The sequence below is a fragment of the Tympanuchus pallidicinctus genome, unplaced genomic scaffold (assembly GCF_026119805.1).
Source record: "Tympanuchus pallidicinctus isolate F22 unplaced genomic scaffold, pur_lepc_1.0 scaffold11, whole genome shotgun sequence".
Classification (NCBI taxonomy): Eukaryota; Metazoa; Chordata; class Aves; order Galliformes; family Phasianidae; genus Tympanuchus; species Tympanuchus pallidicinctus.
In genome coordinates, this window is record NW_026294627.1 from 13,881,690 (window position 1) to 13,905,803 (window position 24,114).

The window sequence follows — 24,114 nt, forward strand, 5'->3', positions numbered from 1 at the left end:
GTTAGGTTAAAATAAATAGAGCTTTCTTACAAAGTGAACTTGATCTCGACATACAAGTCATTCCCAGCCCTAATTACTTATTGTATAAAGGAACCAAGAGTTCATGGGAAGTTTTGTCAGTAGTAGCTTATGGTTAGCTATGTTACTGGTGAATCACAGAATGGCCTGGGTTGGAAGGGACCTCAAGGATCATGAATCTCCAGCCCTGCTGCCACAGCAGGGCCACCAACTTCCACAGTTAATCAGGCTGCCCAGGGCCCCATCCCATCTGCCTTGAACACCTCCAGGGATGGGGCATCCACAACCTCTCTGGGCATCCTACCTCACCACTGTCATGGTAAAGATCTTCCCACTGACATCCAACCAAAATCTAGAATGCAGGGGTTACATTTCTGTGATGAAAAATCTTTGTAAAAATTTTTAAAGGCAGGATATTTTTTTTAAATCATCTTCGGTTCCCAAACCCGTTGTGTATAGTAGCATTGAAGGAAAAAAAAGAAATAAAAGTCACCCAAGAACATCTTGTTGTGATGCTTCAAATTCATCAAATGAAAGCAGAACTGTAATAAGAGCTGTCAGACTGTTTTAACTGCAGATTTTGTTGCTGCTTGCATTGCTTACTATACTGTGACAGTGTTTATAGTTTTCAAACAGTTTTGTAGTTCTGTTTTTGCCAACTGCTTATACTTCTAGAGAAATGTGGGCTCCATCTATTCCATCTGAAATGGTTTTTCAGCTAATGGTATGACTGTCATTTGCTTTATGTTAGGATTTTTTTTTTTGCACTCTTTGGGCTCCAGTAAGCTGTCTGACTCCATCACTTCTTACATAGCGTTTCTTTTCCCTTTTCTGTGCACAAGGACTGGGCTGGTGATTTCTTCTGTCACTGGAATTTTTCTTGGGAAGTTATGTGACGTACCTCGTCACAGTCTTGTTCTCTGTGCTTTCTCACTCAAAGCAAACTGGTAACATCTCCTACTCTTTTGCTGACAGTCTGTATAGTGTCCTTTTCCTTGACAGTTATTGGTCGTAGGTGTGTGGTTAGAATAGGTGATCTTGGAGGCCTTTCCCAACCTTGGTGATTCTATAATTCTGTGGGATTTTCTGATGGAGAAAACTGTATGCAATGGAGTTGAGACCAAACAGGAAAATGCATTGGAGTAAGAGCAGCCAAAGGTTATTGTAATGGCAAGATAGAACTGGATGGATAGGGGATAGGAGAGAGAGAGGTATTGGTGCGGGGACAGTCTTGGAATAAAGGTAGATAACAAAGTTAATTTCCCATCCAGAGTACAGAAAAGATAAACCAGTTGTGTTTGAGCTGGATAAAAAAAATTACCAGCAAGACAACTATGAATGGAGTAGGCACCAAAGTTCTGTTTAGTTAGTAAATAAAAGATGATGTTAAAAAGAAATGAAAAATATTTGTTTCAAACAAATGGACTGCTGATATCCATGGCCGTTTGCAGGCTTATCATCTGCTTCTGCATAGGGACTTGCCTCATAGCACCTCTGTCAGTTTAGAGCTGTTCTACACAGTAAGAGGCTGTGGCTCATAACTGAATCTGTTTCAATGCTTCTGTTACAGTAATTCCTCTGTGATCTTTTAGAAAGTAGTCTGAGTTCAACATCCAAATAGAAGTAGTTGTTTGAGTTCAAAGCACTTAATGCCTTTCTAATGCTACATTCTTATAGTTGTAGATGTGCAAAGGAGAACCTGGTGGTAACAAGAGTTGTGATTTTCCTGTTGTACAGTATGAATGCAAGTAGCTGGATCTTGTAATATTTGATCAAGCGTCATTTGATTACCACAGAAACATTTCTAAACTAGGAAAGAATAGGATCCTCTGCTCTGACTTCTTGTCTTAGACCCAGGCATATAGAACTCAAGGTGTAATTGTGAAACCACGTGGAGATAGTGACAAGTCATTTAACTGATTTGGCTTTTCCCTTTTTGGAATGAGGATGGTTGTCTGATTTTTGGGCTATTAATAAGGAAGCAAATGTAATTCTCATAAGTTGTTGAAAACATTTTTTGTTTTTCCCTTTGGATAGGTACAAAGAAGGTGGTGAAGCTTTGTTAGTACTGCTGCCCTCAGAAGAAAAAGGCATGGTAGAACAGCTGGCACAGAGGAAAGTACCTGTCAATGAAATAAAGTAAGTGACTAATGGCTCATCTGTTACCTTTCCTCAGGTATAGTGTGTAATGAGTATGGCAACAGTGATGAAGTCAAATGCTTGATTTGCTTGGGGAGATGGCTTGCTTTTGATACTAATGAAGAAGAAAAGACCTTGAGAGGTTACCTATTCCAGCCCTTCTGTTGAAGATGGGATCAGCCATACAAATTACTTACACTGAATGCCTATTTAATTTGCCAGTGAATATCTATACCATTTTCCCAAGTGATCTCATCTATACTCAGCAGTTCCTGTCATTAAGGCTTTTTTCTCAAGTGTCTGATAAGTTTTACAGTAAATGTATGTGAAATATTTCTTTTATCCTTTGCCAGGAACTTATGGAAAATGACATTCTCATACTTTCTGCAGCTACTTTTCATGTAGCTGAATGTTATCACACTATCTCCTTTTCTTTTGCAGATTAAATAATTACAATTTCTTTAATCTTGCCTTGTAATGTTTTTCAGACCATTTATCATTCTTATTTCTCTTGACTGGAGCTTCCTTACTTCTGGAGAATTTCTCCAGTTTGTCATTGCCTTTCTGAATCAGTTCCCTGATGAACAAGATTTAAAAAAAAAAAAAAAAAAGCATTACTAAATGATAATTTCTCATATTTCATAAAGAAGACCTGCTCTGTGCTTTCTGTACTAATGAAAACTGATTTTGAAAGAGCTGGGGGGAAAAAAAAGAAGCAAAACAAACAAACAGCTTATTTCCAATATCTGTTAAATGCGGAGTAATATACTTGTAGAAAAGGAAAGCCTTAACTCTGAAAGTAATAAATGGAACACAAAAAGCAGTAAATAATTTTTTCCTTAGCAGCACTATGTTTTTTGGTGCTGTCAGCCCATTGGTAAGTCAGAAGGAAAAACAGAATCAGAAGGAAATGTAGGAAAAAAAGTGAAATAAAACCAGCAAATACACTGTGAGCTGGACTCCATTTTGGAAACCTGTGTAGATGGGGTTACCTCATGTCAAAAATGATTGAATAAATCAAGAGAAAGATGGATGAGAGGTAGGAAATAATTTCCATACCAGTAGATAAGAACAGTTAGAACTGTTCTATTTTTGGGAAGGTGTGATTTGAAGGTGAAAATATCTGAGACTGAAATGTAATTAGCTGTATGCAGAGAATCTTGGTGGAATAATTGTTTTTGAGAATAACACAAGACAGGATGAAACTTTAAGTGGCTATTATTACCTTAGCACTTAGACCTTTGGGTTAGCCAAAAATTGTACTGTATTCTTTGAATTCTAACGTAACGATTGAAGGTAAGAAATAGCTGCTGCTTTTACTGTTAGATGAGATTTCTTACAGCTTACAATACAAAATCATTTGAATTAAGAAATGCAAGTGGCTGCAGTTCAGGTTTTGTCATTAGAATCTATTGAGCAAGACTTTCTTAATTTAGCTTTTTTATTGTACATTTAATAATGGGGTGCGTTAAGGTCAGCTAGGATTATGTAGTTGATTGCAACTTGATACGATAGTGGCTTCACAAACTTTAATTTGTTTTTGTAAATGAAGAGGAAGGCACGTGGTCTGCTGCTATGGAGGTGGTAAGCAAAAGCTTGGACTGATAATCACAGACTGATAATCACTGCAGTTTCTACTGAATCTTACTCTTCTGAGTGCACCAACCAGCTTCACAAGGCTGTGAGCTATGAGCAGGACTTTGCGGATGGTTTTCAATGCTTTTTGTCATTTTTAATGTCGAAGTTAAGTATAATTATTCTAAATATGCAATCCTGGACACAAGTTGTCATTTCTGCAGTGTGGAAAAATGTACACGTGGCACTTTGCAGATTTAAAGTTTTAAGATGGACTGCTTCAATTTTAGTGGTTGGCAAACTGTCCTTGCACAGAATCACAGAATCACTGAGGTTGGAAAAAAACCTTCAAGATCACCCAGTCCAACCATCCACCCATCACCAACAGCTCTCACTAAACCAAGTCCCTCAACACAACGTCCAAACATTCCTTGAACACCTCCAGGATCGGTGACTCCACCACCTCCCTGGGCAGCCCATCCCAGTGCCTGACCACTCTTTCAGAGAAGTAGCATTTCCTAACATCCAGCCTGAATCTCCCCTGGCACAGCTTGAAGCCATTCCCTCTGGTCCTATCACCAGTTACACGAGAGAAGAGGCCAACCCCCAGCCCTCCCTTCAGGTAGTTACAGAGAGCAGTGAGGTCTCCCCTGAGCCTCCTCCTGACTGAACATTCCCAGCTCCTTCAGCCACTCCCCATAAGCCCTGTGCTCCAGACCCCTCACCAGCTTTGTCGCCCTTCTTTGAACATTCTTTACAAGCATTACTCCTGTGTAACAGACTGACTGCAGAGCAGCCAGTGAAATACACCATTTCTGGGCAGATGTGGTTATCACTTCTGTGTGGAATATGCACAAATCTCAGATGTTAGACATCTTTTGATAGGACTGTAAAAACAAAGTCAAGCAGCTCCTAAAAGTCTAATTGCTGAAGTTTTCTTTTGACACTGCTGATCATTAAAAAAAAAAACCAAAAAACACAACTGGATGTGGACAACATTTGTAATTTGTAAGATGTCTTTACATCTGCTGTTTTCTTTTCCTTTTAAGCATTGTAGCACCTTACAAGGACCAGCAGTATAACCACAACAGTCTAAGTGAATGTTTTGCTACAAACAGCTATTAATATTTCTTCATTTTGTTTATGTAGGGCTATTAATTTACAGAATTCATGGGGTGAATCTTTCATTTTCCTAAATACCTGTTTAAAAGGCTAAAGGCTTTTTTCCTGACTTTGAATTTCATATCCAAGCTCCCTGTAGAGCCTGTTACAGAAATCAGTCTTCTCTAATCACTACAAGCTGCAAATTTATAGTTAGTGCTTTTAATGATACGTTTCTTCATTGTTAAAGCAGAGCAAGAGAAACTGTAAAATATACAATAATAAATGTAGTGGTATTCAAATAAGGCAGAAAGCTACTCTGAAAGTGTTTAAATGTTATATAGGCATATTTATAATCAGTCTATAACTTTAAAGTTTTAGATGTAAACTGAAATGATTTTTGATAGTACCTTGAGATTGCTTCATTGCATGTAATTTTGTTGACTAGATAAAAGCTGCTTCTGAAGGAGTTATCCTTGCTAAATTTGCTTCTCTGGAAAATTTTACCCAAGGAAGAGCAGCTCTGTAGATATCCAGTGTGAAATACTGCTAGCTTCAGTCTTAGGATAAAAATGCAATTACTGAAAAAAGCTCTGCTTTTGTGTCTCGTGGTGGAGAATACTTGGATACCGATTCTATATAATGGTATTTTTAATACTTGGGAATCCATTAAAACTTGCTGCCTTTTGGAAGCCATCGGTGCTGTATGAATACCCATTCGTGTCAGTGCCCCCAGCTGTACGTGCTGTGCTGTGTGAGGCTGGCAGCTCTGTGCAGCCGCTCCCTGTCCCAGCTCTTCCTCCTCTCTGCAGCTTGGAGGTTGTCCTTGCTGTACAGGAAGCCAACTTCCACACTGAGAGCATGGAGCAAAAATCGCTGCTGCTTGGAACCTGGGTGAAATACTGAGACTATACAATGAAATAAATCCACACCCTCCTAAGTCTGCTTTTTAAACATTATTAATACATGTGCATTAAAGATTAAAATCTGCGAGCAAAGCTTTTCTAACAAAATAGCAATATGATCTTTGCGTTGGCTCCCTTAGAGGCTTCCTGATATGAGCATTTCCTCTGGAGGGTTCAGCATTGGATGAATTACCATCTAAATGCTCAGATGCTGTTTGTGGGAGTTCTTAAAATAAGTAAAAGAAAGAGGTGTTTGTAAGATATCTGACTTACTCTGTACAGTCAGTTTACAGTCAGCAACTTTAGACCATTATTTTTCTCTTTTTTTTTTCTTTCTTAGTTTAACCAGCAGCTTTTCTCTTAGATGTATTGCATGCTGCTGAAATGAAGCTTCACTGCATGTTTCCTCAGAAATCCTTACAAGGGGCGATAGGAGCAAAGTGACTGGGGCTGGAATTGACTTGCACAGCGCAGAGACCCTGTGTGTCCGCGTGATGTGTATGCTGAGTGTGTGGTTCGGTGTCCAATTTGCTGACACTGTGCAGTTTAACATTATTTACGTGTTTCTCATTTTCTCTAAAAGGGATGTTTTATCAGCTGCTTCACACAGTTTCATAGAATCATAGAATGGTTGGGGTTGGAAGGGACCTTTAAGGTCATCTAGTTCCAACCCCCTGCTATATGCATGGACTCCTCCCTCTACACCAGGTTACTTGAGTTTCAAAGGTGTGTACATTACATGTTTGAAAGAATAATTTTGTATGTTTTATAAAAATAAGTCAATACAGATTTTGTAGACAGAAGTTGCGTTGAAAGAAGGAAAGTGCAGATGTTTCTGTGGGTGAGAATCTGCTGAGTCCTGTTGTGTAGTGTCTGTGCTGGCAGCATGTTCATCACTAAAGCTATGCACAGATGTGTCTAAAGCAGAGTACTTCTAACCCAATGAGTGGTAAAGGGAAAGCATCTTGTTTTAGGGAATCATTTGGCAGCATGGTGTTTTTGGTGGTGATTTAATTGTTTTGCTTAAATTGCAATTTAGGGAAGATGGAGAAGACAGAGTATCTACTTAGAGCAGTGCTTGTATCCTGATATTAAAAATGAGGGGAAGGAGAGGAAAACAAGAATGAGTGTTGGCCGGAAAACTCATAGGGCGCTGTCAGATACGGTCTGAGATGGAAGTAGCTGAAATTATTTGTATATCATGACATAGTCAGGAGTGGCCAAATGGCCATTTATGCAGCTGCTGGGCAAAAGTGCAGTTCTAGAAAGTTATATTACTTTTTAATTATAAATTGAGTACATACCGAGTAAGAGAAGGAAAAAACAACCTAGTTAAAATGACAGACAGTGCAATAAATTCCTCTCCTATGCTTTTGGTAGTGGATTCTAGCTCGCTGATTCTTAATTGCTCAGGCGAGCTCGTACATCATCAATTAAGTGTTTGGATTTATTAGGTTTGTCTCCTCACACAGTTACATGCCTATAATTATTGTAAGGAGTTTCATTTGTTTGGAATAAAATAACATACAAACTCATTAAAACCAGAATCCGCTTACTAGCTTTTGTATTTTTGGAATCCCACCATAAGACAAAAACAGCAGTGGTTGATTCTCTTGATGCAGTGCTGTAGAGAAGAGCATCCAGAGTTACAACTTTTTTTGGGGGATTGCAAATTGACTCATTCATTAGCAAATGCACAACTGCAGAATGTGCTTGGGGCAACGTGCACTTTTTAAACATTGCTTAGATTTACACTACCATATATTTCCTTTTAACTTAAACAAAAATCAGTGTGCATTCAAAAAATTGTTATAACCTGCCTGAGATTATTGTCCTTTGTGCCTGAAGCTCCAGTGCCATATTGTATCCTGAAAGTAATGGATCATATTCTTATGATTGACAAATCATTGTAGAAAATAAGTAGCAGCGGGCCAGGTGGGAACTGGATCTTGCCCTGTATTTTGATTTCAGCATTGTGTCAGTCATAGGCATAGCAGCTCTGCAGCTGGTTTTGCCTTACTTTCATTTTCCTTGCAGCTCAGACACGTCCAGCGTGTGGGCTGTGTGCATCCTGGCCCAGCTCATCCTGCAGCCATCCTGAGCTGTCGTGGTGCTGGCTCTTCTCACTGTGGAGCCTGGCCTGGCCATGAGCACACACCCATTGCTCAGCAGCAGCTGAATGTTGGTGTGTGATTGGCACTGGGGGCTGTAAGCAGGGCATGGAGATGGGAAAAGAGCAATGCTAACTTAAGTTATGGCAGATAATTGCATGCATTGTGGTACACTGGCTAAACACAGTCCTGTGAACAGTAAAAAATATGCCACTGCACGTTTCCGTTTTGATAAAGGAAATTGGGAATAGTTTGCAAAAAAACTACAAACCCTCAATTTTTTGTTTTCTTTCTTGTTGTATTTCTAATTCCATTTTCAGTTGACATGCATACATTACCTGTGAATTTTCAGATGGAACGTGCAGAGTTGCAGTCAGATACTCGACTCAAACATTTGATCAGGTCCCTTTACCAGGCTTTTCTAAGCCCTCTCTCACCAGAGTGAGATATCCCTCACTTCACAGTCGTGCCCTGTTCATGGCAGCGTTTTGTGGCTGTGAGAACACACTGAGAACTGCAGCCACTTCCATCAGACCAGACATTGATGCGTTAGTTTCACAAAAACAAGATTAAATATTCCTCTAGTTTTATTTTCTTGTTGATCTTTTTTTTTTAGTGTTTTAATTAAAAAAAAAAATTATTTGTATACACTAACTATTATTTTATATGCGGCCCAAGACAGTTCCTCTTCACTCATTGTGACCAGGCAGGCCAAAAGGTTGGATGCCCGTGATGCAGACAGTGTTTCTATAGCTTCTGAGATTGTGAGGTTGCTGGATATTTTGCCAACATCAAGAGAGGACATTTGCTGCTACTTTCATATTCTTAAAGCCAGTTATAGTATGAAGGATAATCAAATTGATTAGTCATGTTTTGCTTCTAAGCTGTGTTGGCTATTATATGTTTGCTTGTTTTCTTTAGGTGCTTACAAATCAATTTTTCAGTATCAAGTGCAGCAAAAGCACTGCTGTAACTTCTTTTTTTTGCCACCTTTGAAGATGAGCACTGGGTTTACCTGCCCCGTCTCGAAGATCTTTATCTCTCAGTGAGCTGTCTAGAATAGATGTAACTGTGGCCCTAACTGCTCTTTCTTGCTATTGCCAAGTTTCTTTTCACCCTGTGTGTTTATCTAAGTGCCCATTAACCCATGATTTCTGGTTCTGGCTTGAGCTTGGGCTGCACTGGTGCTGTGTGATGGCACCTGCAGCTTTGAGTGAAGACCAGGAGGGGAAAAATTTGAATGTGTGTCATCTCTTAGTAATTTTCCTGTAACTTACCAGTAATTCAGTTTGTTTCTGGGATTATTGAGTGTTAATTTTAAGGCTTATTGTTGATTATTCTTGTGCTCACTTCTTCATTATACCTCATTTTGTGCTTGTGTTCCTTTATCCCGGGGTACTTGCAATGGTTTTTGTACTTGTATTCACTTGAATCTTTCCTTTTGAGTTTCAGGTCATTGTGAAACTCTTGATTTCATCTAGTTAGATTTTTGTTATTCTTCCTGTATTTTGTCTGCCTCAAGATGGTGTATTTTGCACTTGTACCTTCTAATATAATTCAGTGTCACTTAAGCCACTGCTTTTATTTTGCTTTTCTACCATTTTTCCTGTGTTGGAAAAATTTGTTGTTCCTTTCCTCGTTCTTGTTTGATAGAACAATCTCTGTTTACTTTTTCTGTGTTTGGTATTTTATGTGTATTTCATCTGCACTGCATTTCAAGGACTTGTTGGTCACTTTGTATCTCGTTGAGTTTTTCATGCCTCTTGATTTCTGTCTTCCATTTTTACATGTTTGGAGTGAGCTTTTACATGTTTGACTGTGTTTTCACTATTGGATCTTTAATAGAAACTGCAGCCAAACAGTTCTTATGTCCACTGCAGTCTTCTGCTGTCTGTTTCTGATAGACATAGGAAATATAAATAATGAAGGAATAAAGCTTTGTTATCTCAAATTGTTACTTGGTAGCACTTCCAGCCTGTTTAATGGCTTTTTTTTTCATGTTTCACAGTCATAATAGTTTATGTTACCAAAGAAATTACTGTAAGATATTTCTTTCCTAATATTTTAATCACAGCCATGTTTTCTCGACTGACGTATGTGAACAAACCTTCTTTTTTAATTTTGTTTTCTTAAGAGCTGTGTGTTGCTGTACAGCATAGGATGATGTTGCACACAGCAGCAAGGTTCACTGTGAGAAATATGATGGCTGTGTAGAACTCCTTACCAGCTCTAATATCATTTTCTGTGATATAGTGGCTGTTCTCTATTTTCCTGATTGATATCTTGAGGAGGTCCTAAATCTGTTTAATCTGAACGTCCTTTGTTTTTGCTCATCTGCCTGTAACAGAGAAGATAATTTCACTATTCCCAAGGCGATGGATTCTTTTTAAGCTTTCAAAAGTGCTGAGAATTTCCCTAGGAACATTATTATCTCAGTGTAAAGTAGTCCTGTGATTCATTGGGCTTTTTTTTTTTTCCTCATCATTTTTATAAATTCCAGAAGTATTTTAATGATGATTTTGGCTTTGGAGAAAGTTTCACATCCTTCACCAAAAACTGTAGCTGAATAAAAAGTCTGAGCTCCTGTTTCTTTCTTCTGTATTATTCATATAAAGAGTGTGTGCTTCATCCTTAATATGGTTCCACTGTAAACTTTTCAGAGTGGTGATATGTTTGCATTTTTAAGTGATGTGGAAAACATGAAGATACTCCTGAGAGCTTAATAGGTGGTTATTTGTTGTAATTGCTACAGCAAACTACTTTTTTTTTTTTTTAATAGAATTAATCCTGAGAAGATTACAGACATCCAAAAGAGAATGCAAGCTTTCTTAGCTCAAGATCAGGAGTTAAAAGAGAAAGCTCAAAGGGTAAGTAGTCATCTGCAGCTTCTTGAGACATGCTACTTAAATAGATCTGCTGTTAGAATAATTGACCTGCAGGAGTGACCTAGCAGCAGTGTTAGGAACTGCTACATTTTTCTCATGCTTTACAACATGACATCAGTAGAAAGAATAAGCTTGTTTTAGCAAGTGGTGGTACATAATAAAATCTTTCAGGTCACTTTGTTGTACATATAGGTGACATTTAAAGAGCATTACCAAAAGCCAAATGGTGGAAATTTGGAAGTGCCAAAGTCTGAGGAATACAAGAAAAGCAGAGATTCTGGATTAGCATTGGAAACTATTGATTTATGTGAACCAGCATGGGAACAGATGACACATGAAAAGATTCTACTGAACCTGAGTGAGAGTGAAATGAGATTGGGATTGTGACCAGGAGTTGTAGTCTTTCTGTTGAAAGCAAGTTGCAATATTTCAGACTGTAAAAGGAAGGTTGCAGCTTGTGGAATGTCAGTGTAAGCTTCCTCATATTGCACAGGCCAAGTGCACTGGTGACAAATTATGATCATCAGCAACTGCCACAGGAAGTTGTAATTACACACATTTACATCAAAAGTGGCGGAGCAGCTGACTGAAGGAGGTTGAGAGTAGGGGGAAGCCAGCATTATCTTTCTTGGAATGAAAATGTTAACAAGTCTTTCTGGCTTTTTTTTTTTTTTTTTTTTTTTGTGTTTTTTAAGATCTCTTGAAAGGAAGAGAAAGATCTTTCTGAACTGAGCAACAGAAAATAATGAGAGCTTCAAAATAGCACAAGAACAAAATCAAACAGGGGGCTGTCTGTCAAGGTTGCAAATAAGGTCTTTGACTAATTTTGAAAATTGTAAATTGTAATTTCATTACCATGTTGAGCAATTTTTGTTGCAGTTTTTCATTTATGGCCATTAGTGCAATGTCACCTTGCAGGCAAACTGTGTATATGTTCAGTTTTTGAGAATCTTAAAATATGGACAAGTGGTTTGTCGTTGTTCCTCCTTGAAAAGATTTGAGTGTTCAAACAGTCTACAGTGTCCTCCAGTATTCATACATATTAATGTGAATAAAACAGTAGTAATAATGCAGCTGAAATCTTGACCTCAGATTGTTAACTGAAATGTTCAGTTTATCAAAAAATGGGCCCTGTCTGTTGGAAGCTGCGAGGTCTTGACGGTTATAAGAAATAAATTCTCCTCGAGCACCAGAGTGGATGAGACAGCAGTGCAGGGGTGTAGTTGTGCACAGAAATTCAGGTAGGATGTATTTTATTGTGTTGGGGGCATGAGATCTCAGTCAGTGTGTCCTGCGCTTTGGAGGATAAAAGCAAAAACCCTGTTTGAGAAGCATACTTAAAAGGGATAGAATTAAATTCTTGGTTACTAATTGCGTTAAGGAATTTTGCAGTTCATCTTGTGGTTTGTTTGCTGTTGGTTGGAATGAGACAGGGTGAATCAGGCTGATGCATCATCTGCATCATCTGTAGTTCTCATGGACTCATACCACCTTCTGTTCTTTTAATTTTGGTGTTAGATCACCTAGTCTGAGAAACTTCAAAAATATTTTTTCTGCTAACTTGAATGTTTTTGTGTGGGAGGAGATGGGACAGCAGGGTGATGTCTGCCACTGCATTCTCCATCTCTCCTGCAGGGACTTGCTGGGTGCTGTGGCAACATAATCAGTTACAGTTCGAGATTCCAGTCCAGCTCCGTTACTTTGAATTCTGTCAAAATAGTACATAAATTGATTTTTTTCTTAATGTTTAAAACAGTTATCCAAGAAACACACTAATAAAATAAAACTACAGATATGGCAGATTAATACAGCACAGTACTTGATGTGTTTTCTTTTTCTAGTACTTCTGCTAGTCAGAACCATTTTTTTAGCTGCTCCTGTGATACAGCTGTGATATGTTTCTGGTATGTTTCTGATCTGTGATATGTTTCTGCTCAGCATTAATGTTACCCATGAGGGTATGATTTAATTCATGTGATAGTATTTTTGTAACGTTTGGTTGCAGTAGGAAACAAAAACTGACAAACCATCACAAAAGTTAGATCAAAACAGTAGAAAAAGCAGTGGCTAATATAAAATGATAAAAGAGAAGGAATAGAGCTCATACTGACAAAATTCATCTTCCCTCAGCTCTCCAGTCTGGATGCGGAGATGTGACCGAATCTGAGGAGAATTGGATGAAATCCAGAACAGACAGTGTTTTAGAACTTGAAGTGAGGGCACATGAAATCAAATCAGAATTTGGATTAAGTTGCCACAGTTTTGAAGAAGTTATTTGCTTTTTCTGTACTTAATGCTTCTTAAAATTAAGTAGAATAAAGTCAAGTTTCTCTTCCATTTTACACACGCATACAAACACACACACCAGATATAAGATTATATATATATATATATATATGTATGTATAACCTTTTTATTTTGCATTAAGGCTTTGGGGTAGAGAATATCTCTTATTGGAAGTGTTCAGAGTGTGAAATAGCAAGTGAGGTCAGCAGAAAGCTTGAGTCATCACCATCCCTGGATGTGTTTAAAAACTGTGGATGTGGTGCTCAGGGACATGATGTAGCAGAGGGTTGTTAGAGTTAGGGTAGTATGGTTAGGTTGTGTTGGACTCGATGATCTTTAAGGTCTTTCCCAGCCTGAGCAATTCTGTGCTTCTATATTACTACAGAATTATCTTTGAAGCTTCTTATCTGAAAGAGATGCTAATTTATTTGAATGCAGAGCAATACAAACCTGAATCCAGTCTGTGAGAAAGCTGAAAAAAATTGTTTCTATTATCAAAGGGCTGAACCCTGATAGCTGATAAACATTACAACATAATGCACTTGTTTGGTTCATTCTCAGTTGTAGAATCATGGAATGCTTTAGGCAGGAAGTGTCCTTAAAGCCCACCCAGTTTCACTCCCCTGCCACAGGCAGGGCTGGCCCCCACCAGCTGAGGCTGCTCAGGCTCCTATCCAACCTGGCCTTTAAGGCCACCAGGGATGGGGCACCGCAGCTCTCTGGGCAGCTGTGCTACCGCCTCATTGCACACTGAATGAAGGATTTTTATTAACATCTAATCTAAGTATCCCCTTACACAGGCTTGGTACATACACAAAAGATGTGTTCTTTCCACCCCTTATTGATAATTTCTAGACTGTGTGTATCAAAGAAGTACTAGTAAAGTAAGTTACCCAAAAGGCACAATGAGCTTTCTGCTCTGTGGGTGCACTGACCCACGTAGACCTTACAATCTGTAGATACTGCAACTTTCAGATTCACAGAAAAGGTAGTTTTTGTTTAACATAATTTTTCCCATCTGTCACAGAAAGAAGGGACTGTCATTTCTTTTTGCTGTCACTTGCTAGACAGCAGTAGATTAATGAGATCTGCCAACTTTCATGTCTCTTTCTGTAGGTTTCTAGTTATCTTGGTAAAATGTTTAATAATTTAATGTGAGAAAACAAGTATTTTATTTGTACCTTACGATTGATTGTAGCTGAGATGGGGTGTGATAAAATCTTCCACCCCAAGAATTGAGAGATGATCAGCTATGAAGCCACCTGAAAACCTCAGCATTTAAAAAAGCAGACCAGTAAAAGAAAGCTTCTCTAACCAAGTGTAGGACAGCTTGAAAAGCATCTCTCTTAGCTCTTTGCAGAAGTTCTTACTTCCACTGACCAAGGAAAGAAGTATGACACTGTGACTGCTTAATCTATGGTCTCATAGTTCTCACATCTGGAAAAGTTTTTCTCTGGAGCGTTTCACCATAAAAGCTTGGTGTTTCAGATTTTTGTGTCTCTCCTCTGTCTTAGGTTAACAAGCAGTAGGAACTTTTTTTTCCACTTGAATTACCAAGGCAAAAGTTTTCTCTGACAAGAGTGCAGGTAGCAGAACAGGGGTGTGTTTGTAGTGTACTTGAATGAAACTGTGTGCTAGTTTAATTAGCTCTTGGTTCTAGTGCTTGCTGGTTTAAAAGAAAAAAATATACTGTAGTAGTGTGTAACCACAGGAGGCCAGCTCAGAATTCTGCTAGTGCATAAGGAAAGCAGTAAATGGCCAATTTAGCAACCAACTGCTACTTTGGAACAAATGATACAATGTATTGATGAATGAATGTTAGCTTATCAGAACATCACCTGCTTTTGCTGCAGGAGAGAGTGGTGAAATTCTGCAAAGCAATTTTCTATTATTTTATTACAATTGGAATAGGACTAAAACTGTTTATAGAGCTATCAGTCGTGACAGAAGTGCTAATTTCAAGAAATGGTAGGCAGAAATATACTACATAAAAGGAAGGTGAATGCTAAAAGAAGAGCAGGAATCTGTCCTTTGGAGAAGGGTGGAGGGAAAAATACAGCAGAGGATGAAATTGTCCTGTTAAGTGATGTTTCCAGTTTTCCTGGTGAGCATCATGGATTTATTGCAATGTCAAGCTTGGGCTCATATTAATAAATGTCTTGTAGTGAATTTATGCTGACCAGTTGAGCTACATTCATCAACTGCAAGTGTATGATTAGCTGGTGGCAAAGGCAAGGTGATATGAATTATCCTAGGCTGTAGTGAAAGACAGTTACATTGAGTTGAATTGCTTTGTTAGCCAGCGGCTACAGTTAAGGCTGATACACTTCAGACTGATAGCACCTTGGCTTCTTTTTGTTTCCATGTGATTCAGTTGTCAAAATAGAGGAATGTCATTTAGAAATTCAGGAAATGAGGAAAAAAAAAATGTCAACAGTGTTTCTTTTTTGGCTAAGTTGCTGTGTTTGCTTTCTAGTGAAAATAAAAGGGCACACTACTGGCAAATTCAGCCTATTCATGTGCTTTAATGAAGTATTTGCATATTTGAAGTTGTATCACTTCGGTAGCACCAGTAAATTTTGACTGATGGATATGAGGTAAAAGAACTTCAGCCTGAAATCCATTTAGAGTGAAATTTTATTTCTGTTTAGAGCAATGATATAACGGTGATTTTGTGTGTCGGTAATTGAATGAAAAGCTTTTAAATACTTTTATTTTCTTTTCAGTGTTTTGTATCCTACTTGCGTTCAGTTTACTTAATGAAGAACAAGGAAGTATTTGATGTTTTCAAATTGCCTCTAGCAGAATATGCCCTGTAAGTATGGCAGAAAATATGGAGAGTGAAAAGTGTAAAAAGAAGCCTCAATGTGTGTTATAGCTTTAAAATGCTTGTTTAGCTGTTAACACATAACATTGGAAAGTTTCTTGTATTCATATTTCCATGTTTATGCAGTGCTCTTTCCTATTTTAAAATACATTTTAAGTAAGAATGATGTGTAAAAACAGTGTACCTCTACAAAGAGAGGTGAATCGTACAGCAGAAGATACAATAAAAGACAGAACTTGCTGAGTAAAAGGATAGAGAACAAATAATTCTTGTTCAGGTACATCCTCCAACCACGTAGCTACATGCTGGCTATTATCTAATGAGAAATTGAGGTATTTTGTAGTCCGGTTTTGGGTGTGAAAGAAACATTGTTCCCTCGATATAAATTACTTTTCAGAAGATAATTAGGGCTGGGTAAAGATGAAGCAGTTCTTCACAGGTCTGAATAGTGTGCATTTTACTATAGAAGCTTTTGTACATATATTCCACATTTTCTTATGGGAGGGAAATTAATTTTGACAGTTTGACATGAAAGATGACAGCCATCTGAGGTTGTTTTAAAATGTGAAGCTTTGAAACAATCTCAGGGGACATAGGGTAGTCAGAAGGGAACAGGAGGGTGATCAAAGATGCATAATAAATTGATTTTGTGTGTCTTTGGAATTATATACAGAGAAGACCTAAGTCTTCAAACTTGTTAGTAGATGGCATAATGAACTAAAATGTGACAAATTACTTGACTGTGGAATACCTGGTCTTCCTGTGCTATGCTTCAATTAACACGATTTTGGTTTTTTTTTAAGGTAATAAACCTGTTATAAAAATGCTTTGTGGACTAGGAAATTTCTAAGACAACTGGGAAAAATTTCAGCAATTTCCTTACATCTGTTGCCTGCCCCTTCAACACTGTGGTTTGTCAGTGTCTCTAAAACTGAATTGTGGGTCTTGCTGTGCTGAATGACAGAAGATGAGGACTGAAAGGACTTGTCACAAAAACTTAACCAGTGCTTTAACAAGCCTACTAACAGATGGTGGTAGTGATGAAGTCTAGGAATCTCAGTACCTCTTTCTGAATTTCAGCATTTAGTATCAGATATTTATGTAGACAAAATACTCCATAGTTCCTGTTGGCCATCTGAGCCAGAATTTGACCCTTCATGAAAGATAACTCTAATCTCAACTCAGCCAAATTACTAATATGCCATTGCTGTGATAAAATGGAAATAATGGGCAATTTTTGGGTGGAGTAGAACATACAATATGGACTATATGGAAGCATAATCAAAAAGTCAGAAGATAACACATTTAAGAGATAATTTGGAGATTCTGCTCTGAGCAGTTTCTGTTGCATCTCTTCTTTCCCTCTTTCCAGACTGTAAGGCTTGCCTACAAACACCCTGCAGCCCTCTGTCTTTCCATTCACTGCACATGCCATAGCACACTGAATCTCCTCAAAGTATTTCAGACTTTCTTCAGAGACTTACTGCTAGCCTGATAGCTGTTACTGGGCTAAAATCCGATAGAAAAAACATGCTGCACTCAAGTTTGCATTTCAGTATGTCAGGCCTCCGTTGCTCTTTTACCTGGCTTGTCTGTGCACTGAGATTGTTTTCAGTGCTGCTGACAGTCTGCAGAAAAGCAGTGGTCTTTTTTGTGCATCTGTGTGTATACGTGTGCATTTAGGTAGATAACTCTGAAAGTAATGCCTCCAATTTATTTCCATGGAAACTGCAGCAGACACAAAGAGCACAATAACACTGATAGAGCAAATTTACAGCTACAAGACACTGTTTTTCAGCATAGCCACCACCATTAGCTATGCATTTTTGCCAGCAATGAACAAGAGCCTGCATGCCCTGCTCAAACTCTGCACCAATGGAGGTGACCCCCGATTTCACCCCTCATACATAAGTATTCTAGAGATACTGTGACCTTTGAGCTATGATAGTTAATGTTGTATCCAATATCCTTTCATTACAAATTGCTATCAGAAATAATTTGCTGAGGAAGACTTAATCAGGCCTGTGACCAGAGCCAGCCTTCAGGTTTCATGAAGGAGAATCTCCACACTACATAAAAGAGAATTTGTGTTTTCATTGCAAAAGCCAGTGTTGAAAATGTGAACGAAGGTAAACAAATAAGAGAGAAAAGGAGTAATAAGTCACTCTGGCCTCTTGGTTAGGAGTCAAGGTAAAAAAGAGGTGGGGGAATATTTATTTTTTCTTCTTAGGCTATCTAACATAGCACATTTCAATCTGGGGGAGTATGTTAATAGGCAAGTCTGCTGGATTTAGGCTAGTCACTGCTCTAAGGAGCTGCTAAGGAAGTAATTCCCTGTTTTCCTTGTGATTTCCAGGAGGAATGCAGCATATTTTTCTGTTTATCTCTTCACTGATACACAGAGAATAAAGATAGCAGGCTGAAGCCAAGTTGTTTGGGAAATATCTAATGCAGACAACTTCGTACCCAGCTGAATATAGCATTGTTGTTACAGATCGGTGTTACAGAATAGCAGGTATCTGCAGGTGCTGTCAGACCTGAAGTGAGTGATACTAGAATGCACAGTCCATCTCTCTAAACCTGTCTGTCCTGTCACTGACCAGAGAAATAGGGCACTCCACTGCAGCTATAGCCTTGATCCTTATGATGTGGTCAGGACAGAGGTTTAGTTTGTTTTTCTGCTCTGGCTGCTGTCAGCAAGCACAGAGCTGCCCAGTGTTCTGCAGACAGTGCCAGGTATGGCTTTGCACATCTCAGCCCTTGGGTACTGCTTGGCCTTCCTTTTTGCTGTCATTGTGCATCTTTTCTTAAACTCAGGCTTCCTTTGAAATTAATGGCCTGGCCTTAATTACTTTTTCCCAGTTGGTTGCAATTTTGTACACCTGTAAGCAGACAAGGTTATTTCCCATGCCGTTACCAAGATCCTCTCTAGTGTTCTGTGGAGTTTGGGCATTTTTCACATTGCTCTCCCTCAACAGCCTGTGAGATCCAGCCTTCCCTTTCTGATCTTTCTATGGCTACTTCCGTGAGCATCTGAGCTTTCTGGTCCTCTGCAGTGGCAGAGATGTGCTGGAGATGAGGCTGCACAGCACAGAGCTCCCCCTGCCGGGCTCTGCTGGCCGTGCGGTACCCCAGGGTCTGGTTGGCCCTTTGGGCTGCCTGAGCACTGCGTGCACCAGTCTGTTCATATATCCAGGGTTGTCCCAGGTGCAGAATTCAGCAGAGAAGAACATACTTTGTTTTTCTCAGGGCTTGGGCTGTAGAACATGAATCCATGATAGCTTCTTTGTGGCATCATCTCTGATTCTGGCCCAGAAACTCTTGATGATCTTGGTCCGTCTTTTTATTAGTTAAGCGTCTTGCATTTTATCTCCTTAGTGTAGACTTGAAGCTTGCTAATCAAAGAACACAGCAAAAGCCATTTTTCTGTTTGTTTTGGTTATTAATCAAGCCACCTGGAAAGACTGTTAAGTCAGATTTGTATCACTTCAATTGATTTGATTTCTCCTGTTTTCAAGTGCTTTGTACATTCTGTCATCTGAAAACATTTTAAAAGCTGTAAACAAATAATGCATATATTTTCTTTTGAGATTCTGGAATATTTACTTTTCTCAGACTATTTTAAGTCATTTCCTGAATCTGTTTTACTTTAGAAGAAATTGCTGCGTTGTGCTTTTGTGCATTCCTATAATTCTGAACAAGTTTAAGATGCAGTGTGTTTGTGTTTATTAACTGCTGTAACTTCATATCAGAATGAAAAGCTAGTTTGCATAAGAATTGGTATTCTGCAGAAACGATGACAGGTTATTTACAACTGTCTTGTGTTTCAAAAAGGACTGGAAAGAAAAGCTCATTTATATATGAAAATCTTTTAGTGCATCTGAACTTTAGATTGGAAAATTGATTAAGAATTGTATTCTGAGGAAACTATTGCATCTAACAACATGAGGAAACTTTCAACAGTTGTAGAATGCCTTTCTCAAAGTGTTCTCAGTTTGGAAGATACTATAAAAAAGAGATGGTAGTGACCTAAAATCCTCAAGTTTCTTTGGGAATTCTTATAGTAAGAAGTGTTTGGAGGATTTTTATGTGCACAGATTTGTCTAAGATTATCTGCTATTATTTTCTTAGCAATATTAAACCTCTCTACCTACCTCCAAGACTAAGAGCTGTGCTGCTTGGCTTATGGGTCATTTCAGTTCTTGTAATTCTAGTCTTCTTTTCTAGGATGGATAGGAAAAACTGGCAAAATATCTGTTCACATACAGATATGTTCACATGTTCTCTTGTTCTTCTCCCATATAATATTTCTGAATTCTGAAAAGCGGAATTTTTGTCTGCTTTTATAAAGCATTAGCATAGGAATAACTGGGTTTAATAATAGCGCCGTGGCACTCAGATATATGTGCCACAAAGCCAAGGCTTTGCTGTAGGAATAAAGGCAGATGGGATTTCTTTTAAGGTACAAATGTCTCTCCCAGAGCTTTTCCTGCAGCTTATCCATACTGTTTGTTCTTCTGATCACCACGAGATGGTAGGGATGATGTTCTGGGTGTAGTTCTAGCAGCGAAGGATAACGACTTGATGAGTGCTCAGTGCTTGACGTGCCATCCATGTATCTTCAACACCAAATTATATTGGTGTTTCTTCTGCTTATTTCATTATAGATCATATTTAATTTGCTCTTGTCTGCAGGTTTTCATGTTCTTTGTTTTCTTGGTCTTCTCCAGTGTTATCTCAATTGTTTCATCTTCATTCCTCATTTTCATTTGCGTCTTTCAACCTACTGTGTTCTGTTGAGTACCAAACACTATTCTGTAAATATGTTGATCAAAGTGTGTAAGTTTAAATGATCGTAACTACAGTGGAAGCACTTGAGCTGTTAATGAGGTCTTCTAATTTAGTAAAATTTTTGTATCTACCTTTCAGATTAATGTATTTGTTTAATTCCATGCTCTAGATCACTTGGGCTTGCAATGGCACCTCGTGTGAGGTTTCTTCAGAAAGTTCAGAAACAGTTATCAGCGAAAGAGACATCTGAACAGAGAAATCTCTTGAAAGAAACGGAGCAAAACAAAGATACTGTCTCCTCACTGAAGAAGGAAGGAATGGAAGAATGCAGAATTAATTCAAGTGGAAAGTTGTCTGTTAACAGATCAGACGAAAAGGAGAGAAGGAAAGAAACTCAACAATATCCTTCTTCCAGTGAAGGCACTGAAGAGAGTGAGTCTGAATGTGAATCAAAAGAGGCATTTGAGGAGGAGGAAAAAGAAGGTGCTTTGTCAAGCCGCGTTCCAAACACAAACTCCATGCAGTTCTTTGAAGATGATGACGACGACGACGATACTAAAGATCTTGATTTGCTGACAGTGAAACGGCGGGATGTTTTTGACTTGGAATCTAAAGACAGTCCAGCACTGGTAAGTGCGCTTTACAGTAAGACTTATGAATTTCAGTGATTTGATTTTGAACACCCTCTGGAAAGGAGAAAATTCTGCTCTTAGCAGTACACTTGCTTGAAGTCACGTGTGTTGCCCTCAAATATTAGAGATCAGAATTGCTCCCAGAAGATAAGGGGTGTGACTTATGCTGTTATAATTTTATATTCCTAGCATAAAGTAATATTATTTGCATGACATATGTCTTTGTAGTAGTTATAATTTATGAACGTGACCTGAATACTTGGCAATTTTTTGACAGAAAGTGTCTATTTAATACTTTTAAATACTTTAAATACTTTATGTATTACTTTAATAATACTTTAATAATACTTTAAATATTTTATAAATTAAATAATATTTAATTTATTTAGTGTCTATTTAATACTTTGCTTTTACCTTCCTACTACAACCTAGCTATAAACTTTAGTCCTAATTTTGATGATGTTATTGGGTTTATGACACCAGGAACCAAATTGTTGTACATGATGAACTGTTTCCTAATACTGATGGTAACAAATGATCTTTACATTAATGTAAAAGATCCAAACCATCAATGTAAAGATCTTCAAAAATTTTCCTTTCAACAACACCTCTGCTAGTAGGAATTGATCCAAATCAGATGGGAAAACAAGTGAGCACTTCTTATAGAACATGATTATAAAGGTTATTAAAAATAATTATGTAGAGTTTTATTTCCTTGATCAGGAACTATTAGCTGTACTATTGGGTTACTCTGTGCTCAGTATTCTGAGATATGTTGCTTTCATTTAATCTTAAAGATAATGTCTTAGTAAGGTGTTTTTTCTTCCTTTTTTTTTTTTCCTTCCATAAAGCACATTTGGTAAGTGCGTGTTGTGAATCCTTTCCTACCTAGCAACTATTTCTCTGTAGAAAGGATATCCAGATAGCCATCTGCTTCAGCAAGGTGTTTTTTCTAACATGCAAGGGGAGTCTCCTGTTAAGCAGTGTACTTATTTTTTCAACTGATATTTGAATTTTTTCTTTTTCTGTGCTGTTATTTAACAGCATGGGGCACTTGTCATGAACTTTTGCTAATCAGCTGACTAACTGCATTTTTTATAAACAGCATTTTTCCTTTAGTATTTAGTGTGCATAAAATAGTCTTATCAGCTAACTTTATCAAAGCTGAGCACTTGAACTCTCTGCTACCTTCAGGAGGTTGTCACAGTTTCCCATCTGTGGCCAGAAATGTGGAGGAGGATGGGTGTACTTAGGGGAGTAGGTTGGATTTGGGATCTTACTTCTGTTCCTCTAGTTCTAAAACTGAATTGTCCTCTGTCAGCCCATGGCTGGCCAGTGTTAGTACTTGGCAGATCTGAGTGAATGTGATAGGAGCTTGCACGTAGGTTGCTCTGGAAGTAATGCCTCCTATTTTTTTCTTTTTTATTCTGATTGGAATTTCATTACCTTCTGTTCCATGCAGTGAGATACATTGCTTTTTCTATAAAGATGAGATTGGTCAAAATCTGTTTGAAGCATCATCTTCTTCCTCTTACCAGTTCTTCTTAACTCATATTCTTGAATGTAAATTCATGTCAAGTGTGTGACCTGGTCTCCTTGATGCTCTTCTGGAGATGGCAGGCTAGAAAACAACAAAGGATGCAAAAGAGAAGGGGTGAAGCTGGCTGACTTGAGGTGGTGCTGATTCCCTCAGGGATGGCCCTCTGCTCCTGCTGTAGCAGCATCTGCTATCTGAGAGAATAAAGCTGTTCCTGGGCAGCCTGCTAGAGCAGGAAAGCATTATTCCTTGGAGGCACGTTGCAAGGTTAGCATTCTGGCTGAGTAAATACCTAGGTTGTTTATTTTTTAAATTGCAAGTCAATATGCTGATACGCCATAAATCCTTCTTACAAAACTGGCCTTAGGTTTCTATCCTACTAACTGCGTGCTTGTGTGTTTCCAGTTGAATTGAAGCAAATTACAATTTATATGAAATACAAAACATTTGCATAGAAGTGAAGTGGGCCTACATTTGGATGTAAGCCAAAGTGCTGTAAAAGCAAAGTGTTATGAAAAAATGTCTTACGTCAGCCATAAGTGGGAATTAAACCTGCTGATAGAACCTCTTTATGCACAAAAGCAAGTGCTGAAGGCATCCTTTAAAGTGGGTGGAAAATTGTAAGGAAATCACAATTTCTTAGCATGTAGTTTCAATAACTTAAGTATAACTGGAACTTGTTGTATAAGAAACAGTGTGATGTTCAGTTATATCAGATATAAATCAGATATCAATCATGTCACTGAGGAGTGCCTTTGGAAGCTATCTGTGGAGGCAGTGCTAACCCAGGGACAGGAGTCAGCGAAAACATTTATTTCTCTTCTTGGACAACTTTTCAGGTTTTCTTTTTGCCTGTCATCATTCTGTTTAAATCATAGAATCATAGAATCACAAGCTTGGAAATGACCTATAAGATCATCTAGTCCAATCGTCTCCTCATTACCATTGCCACCACAAACACTAAACCACATCACACAGCACGTCATCCAGACCCCTCTTGAACACCACCTCCCTGGGCAGCCATTCCAGTGCCTGACCACTCTCTGAGAGAAAAAGTTCTTCCTTATGTCCAACCTAAACCTCCTCTGATACAACTTGTGGCCATTGCCCCGTGTCCTGCTCGTTGCCTGGGGGAAGAGGTCAAATCCCTCTTCACCACAACCTCCCTTCAGGAAGTTGCAGAGTGCAGTGAGGTCTCCCCTGAGCCTCCTCTTCTCCAGACTGAACATTCCCAGCTCCCTCAGCCGCTCCTCATAGGATTTGTGCTCCAGACCCCTCACCAGTTTTGTTGCCCTTCTCTGGACACG

At 38.5% G+C, this 24,114-nt stretch overlaps 1 protein-coding gene across 1 annotated transcript in view; it reads left to right on the top strand.

Moving 5' to 3' along the window:
• The window catches only part of DDX10 (DEAD-box helicase 10), a 165,248-nt gene that overhangs the window by 25,176 nt on the left and 115,958 nt on the right, over positions 1-24,114 (top strand). The window contains exons 10-13 of the mRNA XM_052671318.1: positions 2,056-2,157; positions 10,629-10,716; positions 15,747-15,835; positions 20,808-21,267. Coding sequence (XP_052527278.1) covers positions 2,056-2,157; positions 10,629-10,716; positions 15,747-15,835; positions 20,808-21,267 — 739 coding nt within the window. The remainder of the gene's footprint in view (positions 1-2,055; positions 2,158-10,628; positions 10,717-15,746; positions 15,836-20,807; positions 21,268-24,114) is intronic.